This window comes from Talpa europaea (assembly GCF_964194135.1).
Source record: "Talpa europaea genome assembly, chromosome: 5".
NCBI lineage: Eukaryota > Metazoa > Chordata > Mammalia > Eulipotyphla > Talpidae > Talpa > Talpa europaea.
The window spans coordinates 6,136,183-6,155,493 of NC_140071.1; the positions used below are offsets into that span (position 1 = coordinate 6,136,183).

Genomic DNA, 19,311 nt, shown 5'->3' on the forward strand with positions numbered 1-19,311 from the left:
TTCTCACTTTTGAGGCTACCGCCAGCAGCCTTGATTGTGTTAGTGCAGGAGGCTGGGGAGAGTGGGCGCGGGGCCCGTGTGCCCGATGGTGGACCCCTGGAGTGTGCTGTGGGCCTGCGGGAGTGGGCACACCTGAGCCTGGGGGCTGAGCCTATCGGGGTGGCGTCACCCAGAGACAGCTACGGCAGGACAGCCACGGCAGGATGCACATCACCATAAGAGAATGCCAGAGAAAACCCAAAGAGTAAAGATTCGCCGGAATCTGGGCCCTGGCCTCCCTGCCTTGCCAGACTGCAGGTTCGCCTCACAACAATTGGTGTAAAAAGATCATTAAAACCTGAAAAAGCCACCGAGGGCTCTGGGGCTCTCCTTTACCCACGTGCCCGAACCGACAGAGAACCTGCCCTGTGCTTGCGGGCGCTACACCCCCGAGTCAGCTGCCCCCATCCTGGACCTGTGTCCACTTAGAGCCAATCCGGCCTGCGGGACCTCTGGACCTTTGGAGGGGAGGTGGCGGGAGGGCAGGGTTCCTGGGAAGGAACCAACTCTCCAATTCCTCCTTATCTGCCAAGGCTCTCCTCTCCTGGACGTGTGGACAAAGCGTGCAGTCTCCATCTCGGGGTGGGGGTGGGGGGCGTGGGGGGACTGGCAGAAACAAAGCCTCAAACAGGCCGCCTTGTTGGAGACACGGGGTCAGCACGGCACCGTGGCCAGAATAAGGCTGCTAGTGTCTGCCTCCCGGTGGCTCAGCGACAGCTGGGGGGTAAGTTCGGCCACAGGAAGGTGAGCCTGGGTCATTCTCCGGGACTGAACTTTTAACTCTGCAAGGAGGGCAGACCCCGCAAGGTCTGGTGGGGCAGAGGCTTCTCCTACTGGTCAGCTGGGGCTTTGCAGCTTTGTAGTGAACTACGAGGAATTAGGCTTTGCTGAGCGGCTGCTAGAAATAGCAGCTGCAACTAAATCAGCAGTTGGGCTGATCAGATGTCAAATCACCTCACCCAGAAAGCGGCAACACAGAGGCCAGATCCACTGCCCAGGGCGTCTAAGTCGGTGGAAAGGGGGAGGCGAGGAGCTCACTGCAAGGAGAGGATGCAAAAGAGACCCACACCTCATAAGGCTCCTAACCGGGGAAACTGAGGCTGGGTCAGGCACTGCTGGGCCGGACTCCATGCCTGGAGGGAATGTTCCTTTCACTGGGCTGCTCAGACCTAGAGAGGAGCAGGTGGCAGGGATTAGGGGACTGAAAATACCGCCGTGGTCCCGAACCTCACCGCCCTTCCAAGGTGGCTGGGGGAGGGAGACCAGGGCGAGTGCCTGTTTACAGCATTGGCACCTGTGCTCCCTGAGGGTTTGCAACTTGTCCAGGGTGAAAGCGGAAAGAACACTCAGACTAGCTGGACCTCGCTGAGGGGACCGGCTCTGGGTCACAGAGATAACCCGACGGGGCAGGTACAGCTGTCTGCTTCCTGCACTGCCAAGGTGTCTCAGGCCTCAGGCTCTGGAGCTTAAGGACTAAGGAGTGTGAAATGCCAGAGCTCACCTTAAATTCTGTGTGGCCTCCACCCCGATGCCCAGAAATTGCCAGGCTCAGAGGACTCCAGAGGGCAAGGCAAGAAAGAGACCTTCAGCATGTTGGGTCCTGGCCCGATTTCTAGAGCCACCCATCCCACTGTGCAGCAGGCTCCACCCTAGCCCCTCCCAGGTGAGGCTGAACTCAGGGAGCCGAGGGTCCCAGGTGAAGAACAGCCTCTGGGCCCCTGGGCGCTGCGGGCGGGCAGGTAGGGGGTGTCTGGAGCTCCCTGCCCTCTGCCTGCTCACAGCTTCTCCCAGGGGCCTGGCCAGTGAGCGAGACACCGCCTACGAGCCACTCTCTTCAAAGGGGCGAATCTCATGGACCAATGAGGTCAGGAAGGGGAAAGCCTGAATATGTGGAGCCTGAAAGTGTCGAGATCAAGAAAAAGAGCTTTAAAAAACGCTCCCAAGTCAGAAGAGCAAAAGGGAAAACTAGCAGGCCCGAGGGTCCTGCCAAGGCCCTCCTTTGCTCGAAGGATCCCTTCAAACCCGCACTGGGAGCACGGGCTGAAGAGGGCTGAGCAGGAACAGGCCAGTTCCCGAAAATCAACCTATGGGAGAGCTATTTGACCGCCTGACATCTGTCAGATTTACTGATTTCTTAACGTCTTTTTTTTTTTTTTTTTGTGGGACCCTCGCCGGTGGCCGGGAACGAACCGGCGCTGCAGAGGCCGTGGACAGCCCGGCAGCCCAGCGCTCAACCGCTGCGCCACCAGGGGAGGCCCTTCTTAACGTCTTTTTAACTCTTACACTTTGCACTAGAAGGACTGTCAGGGCTCCAAAGGGCTGAGCCAGCTCTGTGGACTCCAGGGCCTTCATTATCCCCTATTGGCCATATCCCTGCCTCTGTCATTCTGCGGCTTCTTCCTCTGCCTCTCAAGCTCCTCTTTCATCTTTTGACCCTCACTCTTCTCCATGCCCCTAATTTTCAGTCTCTTCGTCCCCCTGACCCTTATTCGTGTCCTTCTGACTTTCTCTGGGTTTACTCCTCAGGGGCGCTGGGTACAGCTGTGCAGGTCGTTCACTGCACAAAAGTGACCACCTGCTTGCTGCGCCCACAAACATCGATCTGGATGGATACCCATTTTTCTTTTGTAAAACAGGGTTGGGGAGGCTCAGCAGCAGCCAAGCCTGTGTGCTCTGCATGGATTCTTATACAGAAGAGGGGCCCCGTCTCTTGGAATTAGCACCCCGCAACTAAACCAGCAGGGAGCTCGAGAAAAGGAAATGCTGTTGTGAAGTCAAACTAGTCAACTAAAATTGGTGATTAAAACTTTCCCTTTTCATATCCTTTGTTATGAATTTGAGAAAGAGTAAAAAACCATATTTGGGGTAAGTTGTTAAAGTTGGTGCCTTGAACTGGCCCTGCATGGCCCCACCCTGGCCAGGGCTTCCTCGTTTACCCCTGAATCTAGAACCCAGGAAGGAATCATGTGAGTCCCCAGGGGGTTATAAGAGGCTGAGGGTCTGTAAATTCAGTGTTACCTGTTTCTGCCCCCCGGAGCAGAATGCTGCTGCTGCTGCCTCCTTGCAAGGTCATGACTGCCCTCCCCTGTCTGTGATCGCCACGAGGGGACACTAGTTCTCTCTGTGCCTTAGACAGTCGGGACACCATGGCCCATGGAAGGTCTGTCCCCAGCCCAGTGGTCTGTCCCCAGCCCATGTGGCTATGGTGCCACATGGCAGCCACTTAAAATGGTCCTTCCAGATGGGCTGAAACTGCATGGATTTGGGGCTGTGCTTTTCTCTCCCCCCAGACAGCAGCTGGCCAGTCTGCAGTTGCTTGCTAACAACCCTGGCTTGCAGTGTCTGCTCCTCTGGTGCTGCTGAGGGGACGCCTCTTTACCTGACTTTTCTATCATCCTGAAGCTGATTTCCGGGTTGACCAGAACCCCCCCTTCCTCACCCTCACACCCCTCAGACGGTCCTCAGAAGCAATCAGAGCTGCTGTGCATTCCTGCAGGCGGCTCTGGAGGTGTGACAGCAAGATGCTGACAGACACAGCCACGTCTCCGTCCTGAGCCCCTCCTAAGCCTCCTCCCTTTCCAACGTGCTGCTTGACCGGAACGATTATTATTATTATTATTTTTTTTTGGTCCAGAAACCTCCTGGATAAGAGTCTGAGGGGAGAACTAAATTTGCAGTAGGATACTCTAAATTCTATACCAGGAAAATCTGTACCAGGGAATAAATGAACGTGTCACTTTCGAACACTGAACTATCAGTCTCTAATTAACTAATCAAAAGTAACCCGGCCATGCTTTTCCAGGGGAAGCAGGTGCCGACTCCCACACAGCCCATTCCGATGGGGAGAGAATTTCTGTCCTGGACAGAACACATTTAATTTCCCTTCTGAAAAGCGGTTAGCGGGGTCCCTGAGCACCTGTGGGATGGGTGAGGTCACTCATCTCAGAGACTGAGGCCCCCGAAAGCAGGGCTGGGAAGGTGCCAGGACCCCGCAGGTGGAGAGTGGGGCCACTTCTGCACCATCGTCCACTGCAGAAGATGCGAGCTGGGCGGGGCTACTCTGGAGGGTTTGACCTCTGCTACCTGTTACAGCCACCACCCCGAGGAGTCTTGAAATTAAAAACAGAAAAATAGCCTTGAAAGCAAAGGGCCTCCAAAAAGCCTTAACAAAGGATAAAGTCAGTCTAAGCAGGAGATGGTGGCGGCCGTGGGACGGGCTGCTGGTCTTCTGGGGCCTCATCTCTGAGTCATGTGGCTGTTCACCCTCCACGGGGCGCCCTCTGTGAGCCGGCCAAGGCTCAGACCCTGCCATGGGATGTGCCTGAGGTGCAAGGGATGCCCAGAATGAGTGTGTGAGTGCCCTAGAGATATGCTCCTGAGCATTAACTGTGGGGAAAAATTTGCTTTTTTATGTCTTTTACCGACAATGGCTCTAGCCAAGATGCTGAACAATTGAACCGCGACAGCACTCATGGGTGTGAGAGACTTCCTAGACACAAACACGAATTCTACTGTTGTTAGTGCTGAAGAAACCCCCATCTCAAGCAAGGCGGCTGTGGGGGCTCCCGGGCGGACCCCAAGGCCGAGGTCTGTGCCCCTGGGCTGGAGACAGGAAGCTCAGACCCTGGCCCAGAAGGAGCCTTTGGGTCCCTTGTGTTCCCTCTAGGCCATTCCATTTTTTTAAAAAGTCATTTCCTCTTCTAAAAAAAAACAAAAAACAAGATGGGTCTTGACTAGCTCATCTCCAACAGAGAACTCTGAATACCCATTCCCATGGGCAAAATCTGCCAGGGATATTTCTAGCTACAGATGACCTTTCGTGGTAGGACCAGCATCATTAAAGAAATGAAACAGGGGCCTCCCTGGCGGCCTAGAGTAAGTCTCTGCGCTGTCGCCGCTACAGCCTTCGAGTCCCGGCCAAGGAGCTACCCACAGGGCGCAGCAGACCTCTCCTGTCTCCCCGCTGCTCCCCTCAGCAGTGGATTTCAGTCAGTCTGCCTGTTCTGCTCCCCACTCTGTCTCTGGTGAATCCTCTCACCCCCACACCTCTGGCCTACACCCCAATTCTTCTACGCAAATAAATCCTTAAAAAAAAAAAAAAGAAATGAAATGAAACCTCTACCTGGAAAACCAAAACCTTATTCTTGAGCAGTTAGCATTTCAAGAGAACTTGCTGCTCTCGTTTTAGAGACAGACCGTTACGTGGAAGGAGTAGAGACGCCTTTGGGCCCAAACTGGCCCATTCTCCACGGGACTCAACTCTGGATATGGGACGACGGTTGAGCAGAGCGCGAGGAGCCAGGAGCCCAGGCCCGGCCGCACGGCCGCGGACACCCACACCCGGCCCTCCCCGCGGGGCGGGTCCAAGTCACAGAACCTGGCGCCCGAGTCACCTCCACGCTCCGCCCAGCCACCCAACGGTCTCCAGGAGCTGAGGTCTGTGCCCGGAATAGAAACCGTCTCTGTTTTTCCTAAGGCACTCTCCGAAACCGTTTGGTGTTTTGCTAATATTTTAGGGAACTATGGAAAAACTCGCACAGCACAGAGAGAAATTCTGCAAACAGGGAGCGGGGTTGCCTGGGGTAACCTGTGCCGACTCAAACCAGCATGCTCAGCGGTGCCTCCTGGGGGAGGCGCCCTGGAGTAAGGTTCTGACACCTGCCCTTCCCTCCCCACACCACCCCCCACCATTTCACCAGGGACAGACTGGGGTGGGGTGGGGTGGGGCGGGGGTGATGGTGGCAGGGCTGGGGTGACGGGGCAGCTGGGGACACACAGGCCATGACTCAGACCACGTCGCAGCTGTCCGGCAATGGGCTGTTTGTCTTATGTTGTCCTGGTTACAATCTACTCTAGTGTTGGTCCAATAGATCCAGTATTAATTATGGGCTTTGGAAGAACACGCATGGAAGAGCTTGATGTTAAAGGACTGCGACAGGAATCATCAGCCTCAGTGGTTCTCGTGATAGCGGTGCCAGTGGCAGGCCTCGCTGTCAGTCACATGATGGGGCTGAGCGTCCCAGCACGGCCCGGCCGCACCCTCTCAATGGAGACTTTTCACAGAACTTAGAGGAAACGTGCAGCCATAGCAACAAAGGAAGAGTGAACTGAAGTTCTCTTCCTCTTCCTGTCACCTCCAGCTCTAGAACTCCAAGGGCACAGCGGGCACCATCAGGTTGCTGATAAATGACCTGGGTTTTGTGACGACCGATAAATGTTATGAGACAACCTTAAACGACAGGCCACAGGCTTTGGGTCATTGAGCACTTGGGTGTCTTCTCCACGTTATCTGGTACGTTCCAATAACCCGGGAGTCATGGGGAAGCTGCGTGGGAATTTATCTGGGCTGCCCCCGGATCACCCACAGGTGCGCCCCCCGAGGCTGGTGCTCTCCACACGTGTTTACGACGGAATCCCCCCGAGAGGGAGCGCAGCGGGGGACCCAGAAGGTGCTGCGTGGTGAGTAAGCGGATGCGAGTAAACAAGTAAACGAGTAAACGTGATCAGGGAGGGGCCTCTTCCCGCGGGACCTGGGATCTCACCAGTCACACTTGCAAAGGGGCTGGGAGGGCTGCAGAGTTGACTCTGCGTGTTTAAAAATGGACAGGAAATGATTCAGCAGAAGTATTGTTAAAATTAAAGGCCAAGCCTGCCTTTCTTTGGCATGTAAGAAGTCCCGAGAAGTGCCAGGAGTCAAACCTTTAATTCTAGATTCAATGATCTCCTTGAAAGACGATCGTTTGTATTTTGGGACAAAATTGTTTTCAAGAGTTAATTAATCGATCGCAACACCACATTGTGGAGTAGAAGACTTCTCCCTTTTCAAAGGCAATTTCCCTTTGAAAACACACACACACACACACACACACACACACTGGGGGTGGCGGTGGGGGAAGGTCTTCTCACCGTTAGCGACAAGGCCATGCACACGAACGTGAACTTCTTGATGTGGGCGGCTGTCACTGTGTTGCTCGTGCTCACCAGTTTATTGCTGGGGTTGTTCTAGAGGGAAAGGCAGGACAGTGGTGAGTGGGCGAGGGTCGCCCCAGGAGGACAGCACCTGCATCTCCATGAGCATTGGATGGGTGAGAACAGAGGCTAAACGGCCTTGGAGGGTGGCCATCACTTTGAGGCCCTCAGACCGCTGCCCAGTTTCTGTTTATGACCATGAACCCGAGGCTGCTCTGGAGAAACACCTGGCTTGGTTTCCTGAATGGGTCGGCCCCCTGCCCTTCTTGCTGGACGCCCATCGGGTCTAGTCTGGGGCCTCAGCCAGTGTGGTTCCTCTCCCTGCACACCCCAGCCTGCCCGGTGACCTTAAGGCCCTCTTCTCCCCACCAAGTGGGCTAAGGTCCTGCCGGCTGACCCAGATTCACTTCCTTGCTGTCCTTCTCCACCTAGATCCCCCAAGGAACCTCAAGCTTGCCCTGAAACGCACTTGGGGTTTTTAATGCCTCCTCCTCTTGTGGGCTCTTCTGTCAAAACACCCCAGTCTGCAGGGCACATGGTTCCTGAACACCTCCCTGATCTTGTACCTCCAAACCGCTCTGGGCTCCTGCTGTGACCAGGGGGCCACCTAGGCTGCTGTGTGCAGAACCAGATGCCGATGCCCCCTCAAGCCCCATGGGTCTCTAGGATAAAGGGCGCATGTCCCACCCACCCCTGCATCTCTTATAACTCAGCTCAGCCGCTCTGGAGCAGGGAAGGTGCCCTAAAGTCTGTCAAATTGAATTTTAAGCCAAGAATGCAGGTGGCTCAGCTCCCTCTCCTGGTCTCTGCATTTCAGGCTGGCTGAGGTCGCCCGCACCCCCGCCTGGCATGCCCAGGACAGCCCGCTGAAAACCAGCAGAGAAGATTAGCCCTGCCTCGTTATGGAGCCAATTAGTCCAGAGCTGTCTAATGAACACGCAGCCCAGCACCTGGCTCCCGCGCCCCCAGCACAGCACGCGACCCTCGCCTTAGAGTTTCTAATGTTGTATTTTGGGGACTGAGGCAATTCCTTGAATCCCACTCCCTGCAGGCATCTGCAGCCATAACCTTTGGATTATGTGTACACGCTTCTTTTGTTTTTGTTATATTATTATTATTTTGTTCTTGTTGAGGTAATAGCGGTTTACAACACTGCACTTGACCTAGGGGTGCAGGCCCCAGGTCTTCAGGTAAAATGCACCCACCACCAAGACACCCACAGTCTCCCACCACTTTCCACTGGGCGCCCCACTTTCCTCGCCACCTCCTTCCAGTAGACTCAGCTCTACACTCAGATTTCTAGGTATGTTTTTGTTTCATCTGCTCTTTGTTTAGTTTCTAAACCCGATCCTTTGTTCAGTTTCTATGTTCCATGTCTGAATGGAACCTTCAGTATTTGTCTTTCTTTCTCTGACTTATTTCGCTTAGCATCCTCCCCCAGTTCCATCCATGTGTGGCAAATGGCAAGAGTCCCTCTGTGAGTATACAAGCTCCTTTCATGTTAGACAGGAGCAGGATGCTGATGGCCCTGGGGCAGTGGGTATGCATCACAAGGTATGACTGGGAACGCCCAAGGGGCTGGTGACTGATGTATTCTACATCGCAGGGACTAATCAGTGAAATGCCTTGTTAATAAGATTGGCGCCATGGTTGGGGGTCGGGAGTATATCAGCCGACTCACCCTCCCTAAAGCCCAAAATCCAGTATTCAGTTTGACCTCTTTTCTCTGTCAATAAAAAGGCCAGGATCTTGCTCTTCAGCAGCATCCTACAGCCTGCTTCACAACTCCTGGTTCTTTTATCATCTTTTTCACAGCTGAGTAGTATTCCACTGTGTCTATAGGCCACATCTTCTAAGCCACTCATCTCTCCTTCTGTCCTTGGGCACTTAGCTAGATCTGGGCTCCATAGCACATCTGCTTTTCCAAATTACAGACTTACCGCAGCCAGGTGCAACTCACCACAGGTGACCCAGGAGCAGTGCCCTATTGGGTACACTGGGGATAGTCAGGCCACCTCAGAACACACACATCACCCATGGTGACAGCCACAGCTCCTCCAGGTGCGGTTTTATTTTTTAAACACTACCTACTTCTACAAGTGTGGCTGGAATACACTAAAATGCATCATTAGATTCCATGTGGGTTTTGTTTTGTTGCCCAGTCAGCTTCAAAACATGCCCTTTTGCACATGATAACTACAAAGAGAGAATTTGGGAAATTCTCCCAGCATAATATTTAGCTGGAACCACCAGAAGTTAGAGGAGACAGGTAAAATCTTGGATGCTGAAAAGAAACTAAGAATTTCAAGTGTCAAAGAGGCAAGTTCCACAAATTGAAGATCTGAAGTGTTGAAGATTTGGGTGAATAGACATTCACATAAATATGGGCTTGGAGTGGCTCAGGGTTAGGCCGGGAAGCAACGGGCGAGGTCCACAAGGGTTCCAAGTAACTCCTGTTTCTGGCTAGAGGTACCCTCGTTAAAGGCATTTTTTTCCCAGAGTCTCTGTGATCACGAATAAGATGCTGTTTTTCTTGGATGCTGCCTGTGAAACTGTATAGTGTTGTATTGGTAAGTTTTATTATTTCAGGGTAGCCAAAACCAATTTTAGATGAGACACTGCCAGCCAGGAGCTTCTAACACTTCAGTGCCTGCGGTTTTCATCAAGTTTTATGATATCATCTCATTCTCCCAGAGCTAGGAAGTTAGCAAGAAGTCATTTCCATTTTGCTTTTCTAGGACTGATTTCTATACATGTGTTGATGGAAATGAAAACCATGAATGGCTTTCATCCAATCTATTGCTAGAAATCATTGTTTTCAAGATCCACAGAGGCTTTCAGCTTGAGTATGTCCGCTGTGTCCAAACCCACCGGGACCAGGGCAGCCGCAGCTGTTTGTGCCACAGTCCACAGAGGAGCTCCAGAAGCTCGCAGCTTCCTGCTGTGCCTCCAGCCCCAGAAACAGTGTCAATATATTAAATGATTTTGAGAGTTTTTTTCCTTTTGCAAACAAATAATTTCTCAATACAAATAGCCCAGGAAAGTGGGGGCTGGGGATGCCTGTGGGGGAGCCACCAAAGGCTCAGTAGGCGCACGGTGACGTGATGCTTGCCTCTGATGTTTTCTGAGGGAAACTCTCCACAATTATCTTCCCCGCCCCCCACATTAACCTTACAAAAGGAGGGGTGACTGGAAGCCCAAGGTCTCCCTCTTCAGTGAGCCCTGTCCATCAAACGCTCACTTTAAAGAGTGTGTTTCAGACGCTAGATGCACAGGTCCTCACCTTGTCAAAAGCAGGGTAGACGGCACGGATTTCTGTCAACCAGCCATATGGCATGTGGCCCACCGGGTATGTGGCTGTCAAAATCGCCACTGCCTGAGAGAGAGAGAGAGTCAGAGAGAGTCAGTGGGGCACCTGGTTGGCAGGTGGCATAGCAAGCTGCCTCAGGTGTGGCCACCCTGACAGCTGGCTCCACACTGGTGACAAGCATGGCCAGTTACAGGGAGTTCAGGAGGGGGCAGGCACTCCCCTGCACCCCCGGGAGTAGGGTGAGCAGCAGGGGACCACATGGAGGTGTCCCTGGGACCGTAGGACTCATCTCGTTTTACGTAAATCCAATGAGAATCAGGTCCAGACTCCAGAATCTTTGCTCCCTCCATGGAGCCACACAGAACCTTCTAGTCTAACCTGATCCTTGCGTCTCCAAGTAGATTCTGAGCCCCACCTGCTCTCCAAGTTGTCACCTCAGGACCCACCTCCAAGCACTGGGTCTCCAGCATGGCTGCAGGCCGGCGGGCCAGCTTTGGGAGCCGCATTTTCCGACCTCATCTACTTCTAGTCTGTTCGGCCAGGACAGCCCAATTTTAATTTTTAGTTTAAGAGAAGCAAATAAGCATTTCTTACAGGAGGCCAAAAGTGTTATCCCATGAAAACGAATTTCTTATGCGAATGAAAAGAAAAAGAAAACAAAGCAAAGCACCCCACTCTTACTGTGGCCCAAGTCAGCTGCTTCTACTTTATGAACAGACTTAGAGGCTTGGAGGTGCCATGTGCCCAGTTTGGGGCGGGCGTAGCGAGGCGGAGCCAAAAAGAGCATGGAATTGGGGCCTGGATTCCAACCTTCACTTCCTCACCTAGTAGGGATGGGAGTGTGGGAGGCTCTGCCCTCCCCAGCCTCCCTCCCCGCCCCACCCCTGCAGGAGCTGGAGGATTGCCAAGCCCTCCCACAGGGCCGGGAAGTCAAGAACACGTGCCCACACGGGACACGTGAGCAGACGATCAATACCTGTCGGTTCTGTGCACCCCAGGCTCTCTGCGCCTGCAGGTCAATTTAGAAATGGCTCTACCGTGAGACCTGCTCTGTTTTCTAAGGGTAGGGGACTCCCGCACAGGGGACGGCCTCCCTTACTTCTTACTGAGCAAACTTAACCTGCGGTATTGGAGCAAAACAGCTGCCCGAGCCACCCAAGATGACAGTCAGGACTCAAAACCGAGTCCAGGAACACACAGGCAGGAGAGCCTGTGGCCGTGACGGATGAGCCGCCTCTTCCAAGGCTGCAGGAGCGGCTTCTCAGCTCATGGAAACTGGCAGGAGCGCGCAGGCCGGAGGCCGGCTGACCGAGGACTCAGGGGCGAGGTGCCCGCGGGAGCCCCGGAGCAGCCACCCGCCTTCCTGAAGACTCAGCAGTTCCAGAGACAGAATTAATTCTCCAGAGGGCAGTGGAGGAGGAGACCAGTGAGGTCATCCTATTTGTTCACACCACGCTGGAAAGACGGAGAAAATGATTCAAGTCTTTCTTTGGCGTAGCTACCAGTTTCCAGATAAATTTCTTGAGCTGTCAAGGGTAAAGAATGACGAGCCAGTTTGGAGCACAGCAGAGGGCCTAAGAGTGTGTAACCCATGTGGGCTGGTGGCACATGCAGGAGGGCGGAGACCAGGTGAGAGCAGGTAGGTGGGTCAGAACCCAGGCCTGGTGCTTCACCCTTCGGTACTTTCGCTCCAGCTGCAGCTACTCGGCATATTGCATCACCTTCTGCAGCTGCAGCGGGCTGCGAGCAATGCCCGAGCCTGGCGGCCAATCTGCATTTAACTTTTGACCCCTCCACAAGGTCACCACAGTCAGCCCCGGGCACCCCAGGGGACTGGTTTCAGGACAACCGGATGGACACCAAAGACACCAAGGATGCTCAGTCCCTAATCGTTGCCCACTGCACACACGGCTGCTCCCTCCCGGAACTCAGCCACCAGATGCTGGGGCATCCGTGATGGTGGAACCCTGGGTAGAAAGGAGTCTGCCTGTGAGCGATCCTCACAGTTCAAAGTCGCGTGGCTCCAGGGCCAAGGGCATCGTGAAGAGGCATCAGAGACTCCACGGGAAACAGAAAAGGCTTTCTGTGGGATTAGCAACATCTGGATTCTAACTGCAGCCCCGCTTCTTGCTGGTTTTGTGTCCTTGCCAGAGTTTCCTCATATGGGGAAGGGGAAGGATGAATTAGAGGTTTGCTTCCATAATCATAAAAATATAACACTGGAGATTACATAGCGCTGAGTGGCTTCCTGGACAGAGTGAAGGTGGCACCTCATTCGATACCTCAGAATTACTGGAGCTTTTAAGATGAACTGGGAATAAATTTGTCACCCACAGCACCACGTCCCCCAGCTTCGAGGGTGCCAAGGAGCACCCTCACCCCGAGGAGGGTCCTACCTCTGTGGCTGCAGAGCTGCCCCCGAGGTCCCGGGAAACAAAGAGATTGACGATAGGCCTGCTGATCCTCTGCGTTGCTAAGATGAGGGCCAGCGGCCACCAGAAGCCCAGCATCTTCCTTATGGTTGCATCTCCCTGCACCAGGAAATGGAGACAAAAAGGCCACTCAATTTAGAAGCAGAAAAAAACAGTTCAGAACCCAAACCTTTTTCATGTCCAACATGAATCAATTCGTGCTACTTTAAGATTATATAAGGAAAGGGGAGGTCTCCCTGGTGGTGCAGGGGTTATAGTCTCAGTGCTATCAAGCCATCACCAGCTGCTACGGCATGAGTTCAAGCCTGGCCAGGGAGCTACCCACATGGCGCAGCAGACCTCTCCTGTCTCCCCGCTGCTCCCCTCAGCAGTGTCCTGCAGTAGATCCACCTGTTCTGCTCCCCACTCAGTTGTCTCTGGTGAATCCTCTCACCCCCCACACCTCTGGTCTACACCCCACTCTTCTATGCAAAAATAAATTTAAAAAACCTTAAAATTACATAAGGAAAGGCCTCTGTAGGCAAGTCAAGTTGAATTAAAATGAGCTGTAGAGTCTTATTAGATTTTAACTCAGGCAGTTGGCAAGCTGCTGTGAAATCAAAACACACATTTAAGCTGGAAGGATCCAAACCACTATTTTCCAAACAGAACAACCTTAACCAAGGCAGAACGCGACTCCATGTTGGGCCTGAGAAACAGGTTTAAAATCCGTCATTTTTGTTGAACCCACCAAACCGGCTGGCTCAAAGCCATGTCAGTAAGAGGTCACGCTTAGAAATAATTATTGGAAGAGGCCCAATGGACTGGTGGAGGAGCGTGGGTGCCTTCATGCGGGGTGTGGCGTGGGGACATGCATCTGAAGGGGCGTGCACCACACCTCTGAGTCACAGTGTTGTGAACCAACGTTACCTCCATAAACAAAAAAAAAAAAGAAAGGAAAATTTTAACATATTTTGGAGTCAGTCGGCCATAAACGCGTTGATTAGCTGGCATCGTGTCCCTCTACACAGAGGATCTACTCCCCAGAGCGTGCCCCAGCAGCAGTCACGTGCTTGTTCAGAAGCAGAAGCCAAATAAAAGCATGGTGGAGAAGGTGACTTCTTTATTAAGGATTCTGCATCCGAGACGGTGCCATCTTTAAAGCCTGGCTTTCATTATGTGACTTTGATTCTTTGTGAGGTCAGAGTCACATCCCGGAGCTGTCCCAGTCACTCAATCCACATGACTCTGCCGTGGCTGCAGAGTCACGTCAAGGCCAGTGTGACGGCTGCCCTGGCGGTGGGCTGGCTAGGTCAGGCCTCACAGACGGCGTGAACTCAGACGGAAGTAAGTGGGTGATGCCCACGGTAACAGGTGCTCACAGGTGGAATCGGGGGCTGGGGTGGTTTATTTAGGGTTATCTATAACCATGCAGGTGTTTAGATGGAGACGAACCCAACCAGTGCGTTTATGGCCGACTGACTCCCAAATACATGATGATAATTTTTCTTTCTTTTGTTTATGGAGTGAGTCTGACAACTGAGGCAGGAAAGGTAAGTGTGCAGATAACACACAGATGCTGCTTGAAATCCTCATGAAAACATGGTGCCAGCCCTGGTGTGACATTGGGCCTGCTTGTGTCCTATTCAACTTGTGAGCTGCAGGCCCCGCTCTGGCCCGTCTGGGAGGCTCTCCCAGCGCACGGCCATCTTCCTTCAGGCCTCAGCAGCGCTGTCTTCCTGCCTGGTCTGTGTGCTGACCCGGCTTCACATTTGACTGTTGCTTCTGCATTGGTTCTGTCTGCTAAAGCTGCCTGAGGCCGACTCTGTATCTGGAACCTTCCTGTGTCACCCTATGAAATCCAAATGCTCTGTTTGGTCTACAGAGGGTACAGAATGAGCATGATCAGCCAGTATAAACGAGCGTGGATCCCAGCTGTAAAGTTAAAAATAACCAAACGTGTATTCAAAGGTACCAAGGATATGAAGCCTTTGTTGACATTAGGATGATGCTCAGAGGGAGAACCATAGATGTGTCTGCTCCTCTGCCTGACATGACTCACTGAGCCTGAGAAGGGGGAGAACAGGAGGCTGGAGAGTGACCCCCAAGATCTCCACCTCCAGGGTTCACTGATTCTCCTCCTGTCTGTCCCTGAGGACACTATCTAGCAGCTGGCCTCCGGGGAGGAGACCAGGATCCTAGGCCGGTCAGACGGACTGGGGTAAACTTCACCCTGAACGTCAGACAGGCTGTCCAGGACGTGTGGGCACATACCCCCAGTTCAGGCCCACTCCGGTCGGGGATGATGTCATGGATGTTCCTGTAGTAGCCCAGGCACAAGGTGGTGCAGCGCACGAGGGCGCCCATGTACAAGGACAGGATGGGGATGAGCAGGGGCTCCCGACACTCCAGGTGGCTGTGAAGCAAAATGGCTACGAAAACGACCTGCAGGGAGAAGCAAGAACAAGCCAGAGACCCATTAACTCAACAGCACATCGGGTCATGAACAGACGCGCTGAGGGCACCAGAGGAGGGAGGTGGCATGAGGGGTCGGGGGAAGGACGTGAGTGCAAACATCAAACTTACTCTTCGAAATTGTGACATGAAGTCAAACAAGGTTTAAAACTACTTCACCAGGAATGGCCTCAGGCCAGATGGCGTCTGAATCCAACTCCCGGGGCTACTACACGCCAGAGGGGCTTTCTCCGGACCTGTGAGCCTCCCATCACCAGGGCACGACCAGAGGGCAAATAGCCCGAGGCATGATGGCAAGGACGCTCTGGGGCCGGGGATTTCGTCTACCCTTGCATATTTGCTATATCTTAGGCAAAGTTAGGTTTTTAATTTTTTTTCGCCTTTAAGAAAACACATCTATGGGCCTCCCTGGTAGTGCAAGGGTTTAGGGCTCAGCACTAAGAAGCTATCGGCAGCTACTGCAGCATGAGTGTGATCCCTGGCCAAGGAGCTACCCGTATGGTGCAGCAGATCTCTCCTGTCTTGCCCCTAATCCCTTGAGCAGCATATTTCAGTCAGTCTGCTGTTCTGCTACCCACTCTGTCTCTGGTAAATCCTCTCACCCCCTCACCCCGTACATCTGGCTTGCACCTCAGCTTTTGCATGCATAAACAAATAAAATAAAATCTTAAAAAAATAAATACATCTACACATGCTCATTGGGCTGCTAATGCTCGTGTGAGAAAGGAGAGTGGTTTCTTTAACTTCAGATCAAGTGACTGGGGTGAGTAAGAGCAGTTTAGTTCACCTCTCAGAGGAAGAATTAAAAATCAGACCATGACAAAAATCTCAAACAGCTCATCAGGAAAATGAGAAAGACACATCAAAGAATGATGTTAGCTAGTATTCAGACACAGAGTGTGAGCAGGAATCAAAAATTACTTTTAATTGTGATCCACGAAGTAAATGCAATTAATCTGGAAATTTAATTCTTGGTCTTTAGGGAGGTACTAACAGTTTAACAGTAGACTGCTTCCAAAAGGTGGTTAAAAGACGAGTGTGTCCAGTGGGGGTAAATCACTGCACGGAGGCGCTGAGAGTTGGGAAAGGGAGATGAGCAATCTGTCTGTCCTCGGCCTCCAGGAAGAGACCATTCTCCTGATCCCTGAGTGCAGGAACCAAGTGTGATTTAGAAAGTACAGGAACTAGATCCAATGTTGGGCTGAAATCTTTCCTGTGGTCACACTGGTGGGAAAAGAGAGGAAGGAGAAAGGAGAGCCCCTGCTGGTGCCAGACCCCAGGGAACTGGGCTCAACAGCAAGTGCAATAAAGGCTCGGTCTCAGGAGGTGTGGACGGCCAGAGGACGGCCTTCCTGGACCTCCTTGCACGGGGAAACGACGCATGAGGGCAATCGAAGAATAATTCCTAAGAGCTCCCTGTAGAACTGAGGGATAGACCATATTTTACGAGGCCACAGAGGGCACTATGACCCCATAGTCACCCAAATATGTACTAGTTGTGACTTCAGGGTCATTACAACACACTTGAGGTCAAAAGAAAGGTCAAAATCTCAGATACTAAATTTGGATTCCTATAAACCTCATTCTAGCCGGATTATGCACAGAGCTGACACTTGCACAACATAGGGGATGGAGCACTGACAGCCCCCGCCAACGCCTGTGTGGTCCGAAATTGAGTATAAATTCTGACTCCCTCCTTATTTAGCTACTGACCGCCCGCCGTCTGTCCACTGGAAGGAAGACTTTGCAATAACATCAGCATCTATGACACACATTTTGTATGCAGGGATCACCATCTGGATTGGAAGTTTTCTTTCCAATGGTTTTTAAACTAAGAGCTTAAATCGATTACTGGACCTAGGACTATTTGGGTTGTCCATTTCTTCTTGGTGTCTAGAGAGAATGGGTCTATTTAGATAGTGAACAGAGGGTCACAATGACCTGAAATTACTCTGGATAAGCACTAGTGGCAGTCATGCCCACTTCTCATCCCTGAAGTTAGTGATTTGGATGCCTTCCTCTGTTATTGGTCATTTTGATTACATGTTTATCAATTTACTGCTGTTTTCACAGAATTAGCTTTAGTCTGATGGTATTTTTCCTCTGTTTTCTTGCTGTCAATGTAACTTATTTCTGATTTATTATTTTTCATATTTTGTGTGCTTTGGGATTAACTGGCTCTTCTGTCTCTGGACTTATTTTTAAGGTGAAAGGTGAGATGACAAATAGAAAATTTAAATTTGTACTTTAAAAGATGTGTATTTTGTGGGCTACATATTGTGTTCTTACAATAAAGTCAGCGAGGCAAAAGAAAATGTTATGGAGAAAATCATACAGAAGGGAGAATACATTAACAGTCCTGTTCTACATTTATTGATATGGTAAGTTTAGGTTGTGCTTCCAAGAAAATCTGTGTGTAGTGAATCCACACCAGTTCAAACCTAGGTGCCTCAAAGGTCAATTGTACTCACATTACAGGGTTTCATTTTTGCATCTGATAAACAAATATTTACTGAAGTCCTTATTTGATTTGTCTCAATGGACCCCCGGAATGTGGGACCGAATGTACACGAGGCACCCACAAGTGTCATGGAAGGGGCTCTGAGTGGCCTCGTGACACGCTGTACTAACCTGAGCTATGACGTCTGAGATTGAGGCACATCCCACCAGGAAGCTGTATTTGTGTTTTAAGAGAATGCCAGCATGGGTCCATGCCTGCCAGGAAGAAAAGAACTTTGTGTGAGACACGTCTTGAGGTTACATTATTTCTGGTCGTTACTATTTACTGGGCACCTCCAAAATAGACCATATCCACCCCAGAGCTGTGCTGGCACAGGTTGACAAATCTTCGGTTTGCGAAATTACCAGGACTTGACAAGGAGGCTGCAGCCACGCTGGATCTCTGGGTAGCCTGCGCCTGCCCGATCTGTGTTTGTTACCAGTTCTAGGCAGACCCAGCACTGGCGCTGGGCCAAGAAAGACCCAGGATGGTGGGAACCACCTCCATCGCCCTGAGCAGAATCCCAAAGGAGCAGCGTTCTCCTCACAGGGAGCGCGGGAGACTCAAGCTCTAATCTGGTGCTGAGTTATTCACCACCGCAGGTTCTTACAGACCAATTAGGCTTCTCCTATTTCCTCCTCCAAATTTGCAAGATCTGACCTGACACTTTGAGCCTTTGAGGGAATCAAGAAGAAAGTCCTTGGAGGGGTGGCAGGTTTGGGAAGGTTTGAAGGCCACGGTAGGGTCACCGCTCTGAACCTGAATGGCTGAGCTGGGCTAGGAGGGAAGTAACACGTTATCTGAGCTGAACAATCATCAGACCGTGGGATTTATCTCCTGGTCTGTGTCAAGACTTCAGTGGCAGCTGCTGCATCTGCTTCCAGAGGCTCATAGGTCCCCAGGTGCCAAATGTGAAAAGAAACACAAACTGCTGATAACACTCGCAAATAGTGGCTTGTGGGCTCTCTGTTGACCTTGTGGTTCTCAGATATGATCTCTCTCACCAGCAGTCCAGGGCTAGGCTGTGGGGTGTGTGTGCATGTGTCTGTTTGGGAGATGACCAGGTCTTTAAAAATGTTCTTTATTTTGTTTTTTACCAGCAGCCTCGTACCATGCAGATCCTCGGGGAGAACTAACAGCTGAACAGGGAAGAAAAGGGTGCCAATCACAAATTTTCTGGAGTTTTAAAAGCCTTCTTATAGCAGATAAATAGAGCTGAAGGGGGTGAAATACAGGATATTTAAGAGTCTGGATTCAACTGAACTAACGGTGCTGAATTCCCTGTGCGAATGGGTCTCTTCCATGCGTTTGCAGAGTCCTAGTACAGATGTCAGGATGGGCAGAGGCTCAGCGGCGTGAGCTCTGCCGGGGGTCAGCTACTACTCGACGAGGAAGTGATATGGTCATTTCATGAAGTTCTCTAGCTGATTTCAAAGCACCTGGTGCCTTGCAGGCAGCCTGGGCACCATGGACAACCTGCTTCTCTGGCTCCGTGAATCCTCTCACCCCCTGCAGCTCTGGCCTACACCCTAGTTCTTGTGTGCATAAATAAATAAGATAAATATTTAAAGTTACGTCATGGCGACTGAAAGCCCAAAGCATTGCAT

The 19,311-nt window shown here is 51.8% G+C and overlaps 1 protein-coding gene across 1 annotated transcript in view; it reads right to left on the minus strand.

Annotated features, from left to right (window-relative positions):
* The window catches only part of ANKH (ANKH inorganic pyrophosphate transport regulator), a gene marked incomplete at both ends in the record, with an annotated part of 113,852 nt that overhangs the window by 9,251 nt on the left and 85,290 nt on the right, over window positions 1-19,311 (minus strand). Inside the window, 5 exons of the mRNA XM_084233772.1 lie at window positions 6,946-7,041; window positions 10,292-10,384; window positions 12,715-12,849; window positions 15,004-15,174; window positions 17,836-17,919. Of these exons, the coding sequence (XP_084089898.1) occupies window positions 6,946-7,041; window positions 10,292-10,384; window positions 12,715-12,849; window positions 15,004-15,174; window positions 17,836-17,919 (579 nt within the window). The remainder of the gene's footprint in view (window positions 1-6,945; window positions 7,042-10,291; window positions 10,385-12,714; window positions 12,850-15,003; window positions 15,175-17,835; window positions 17,920-19,311) is intronic.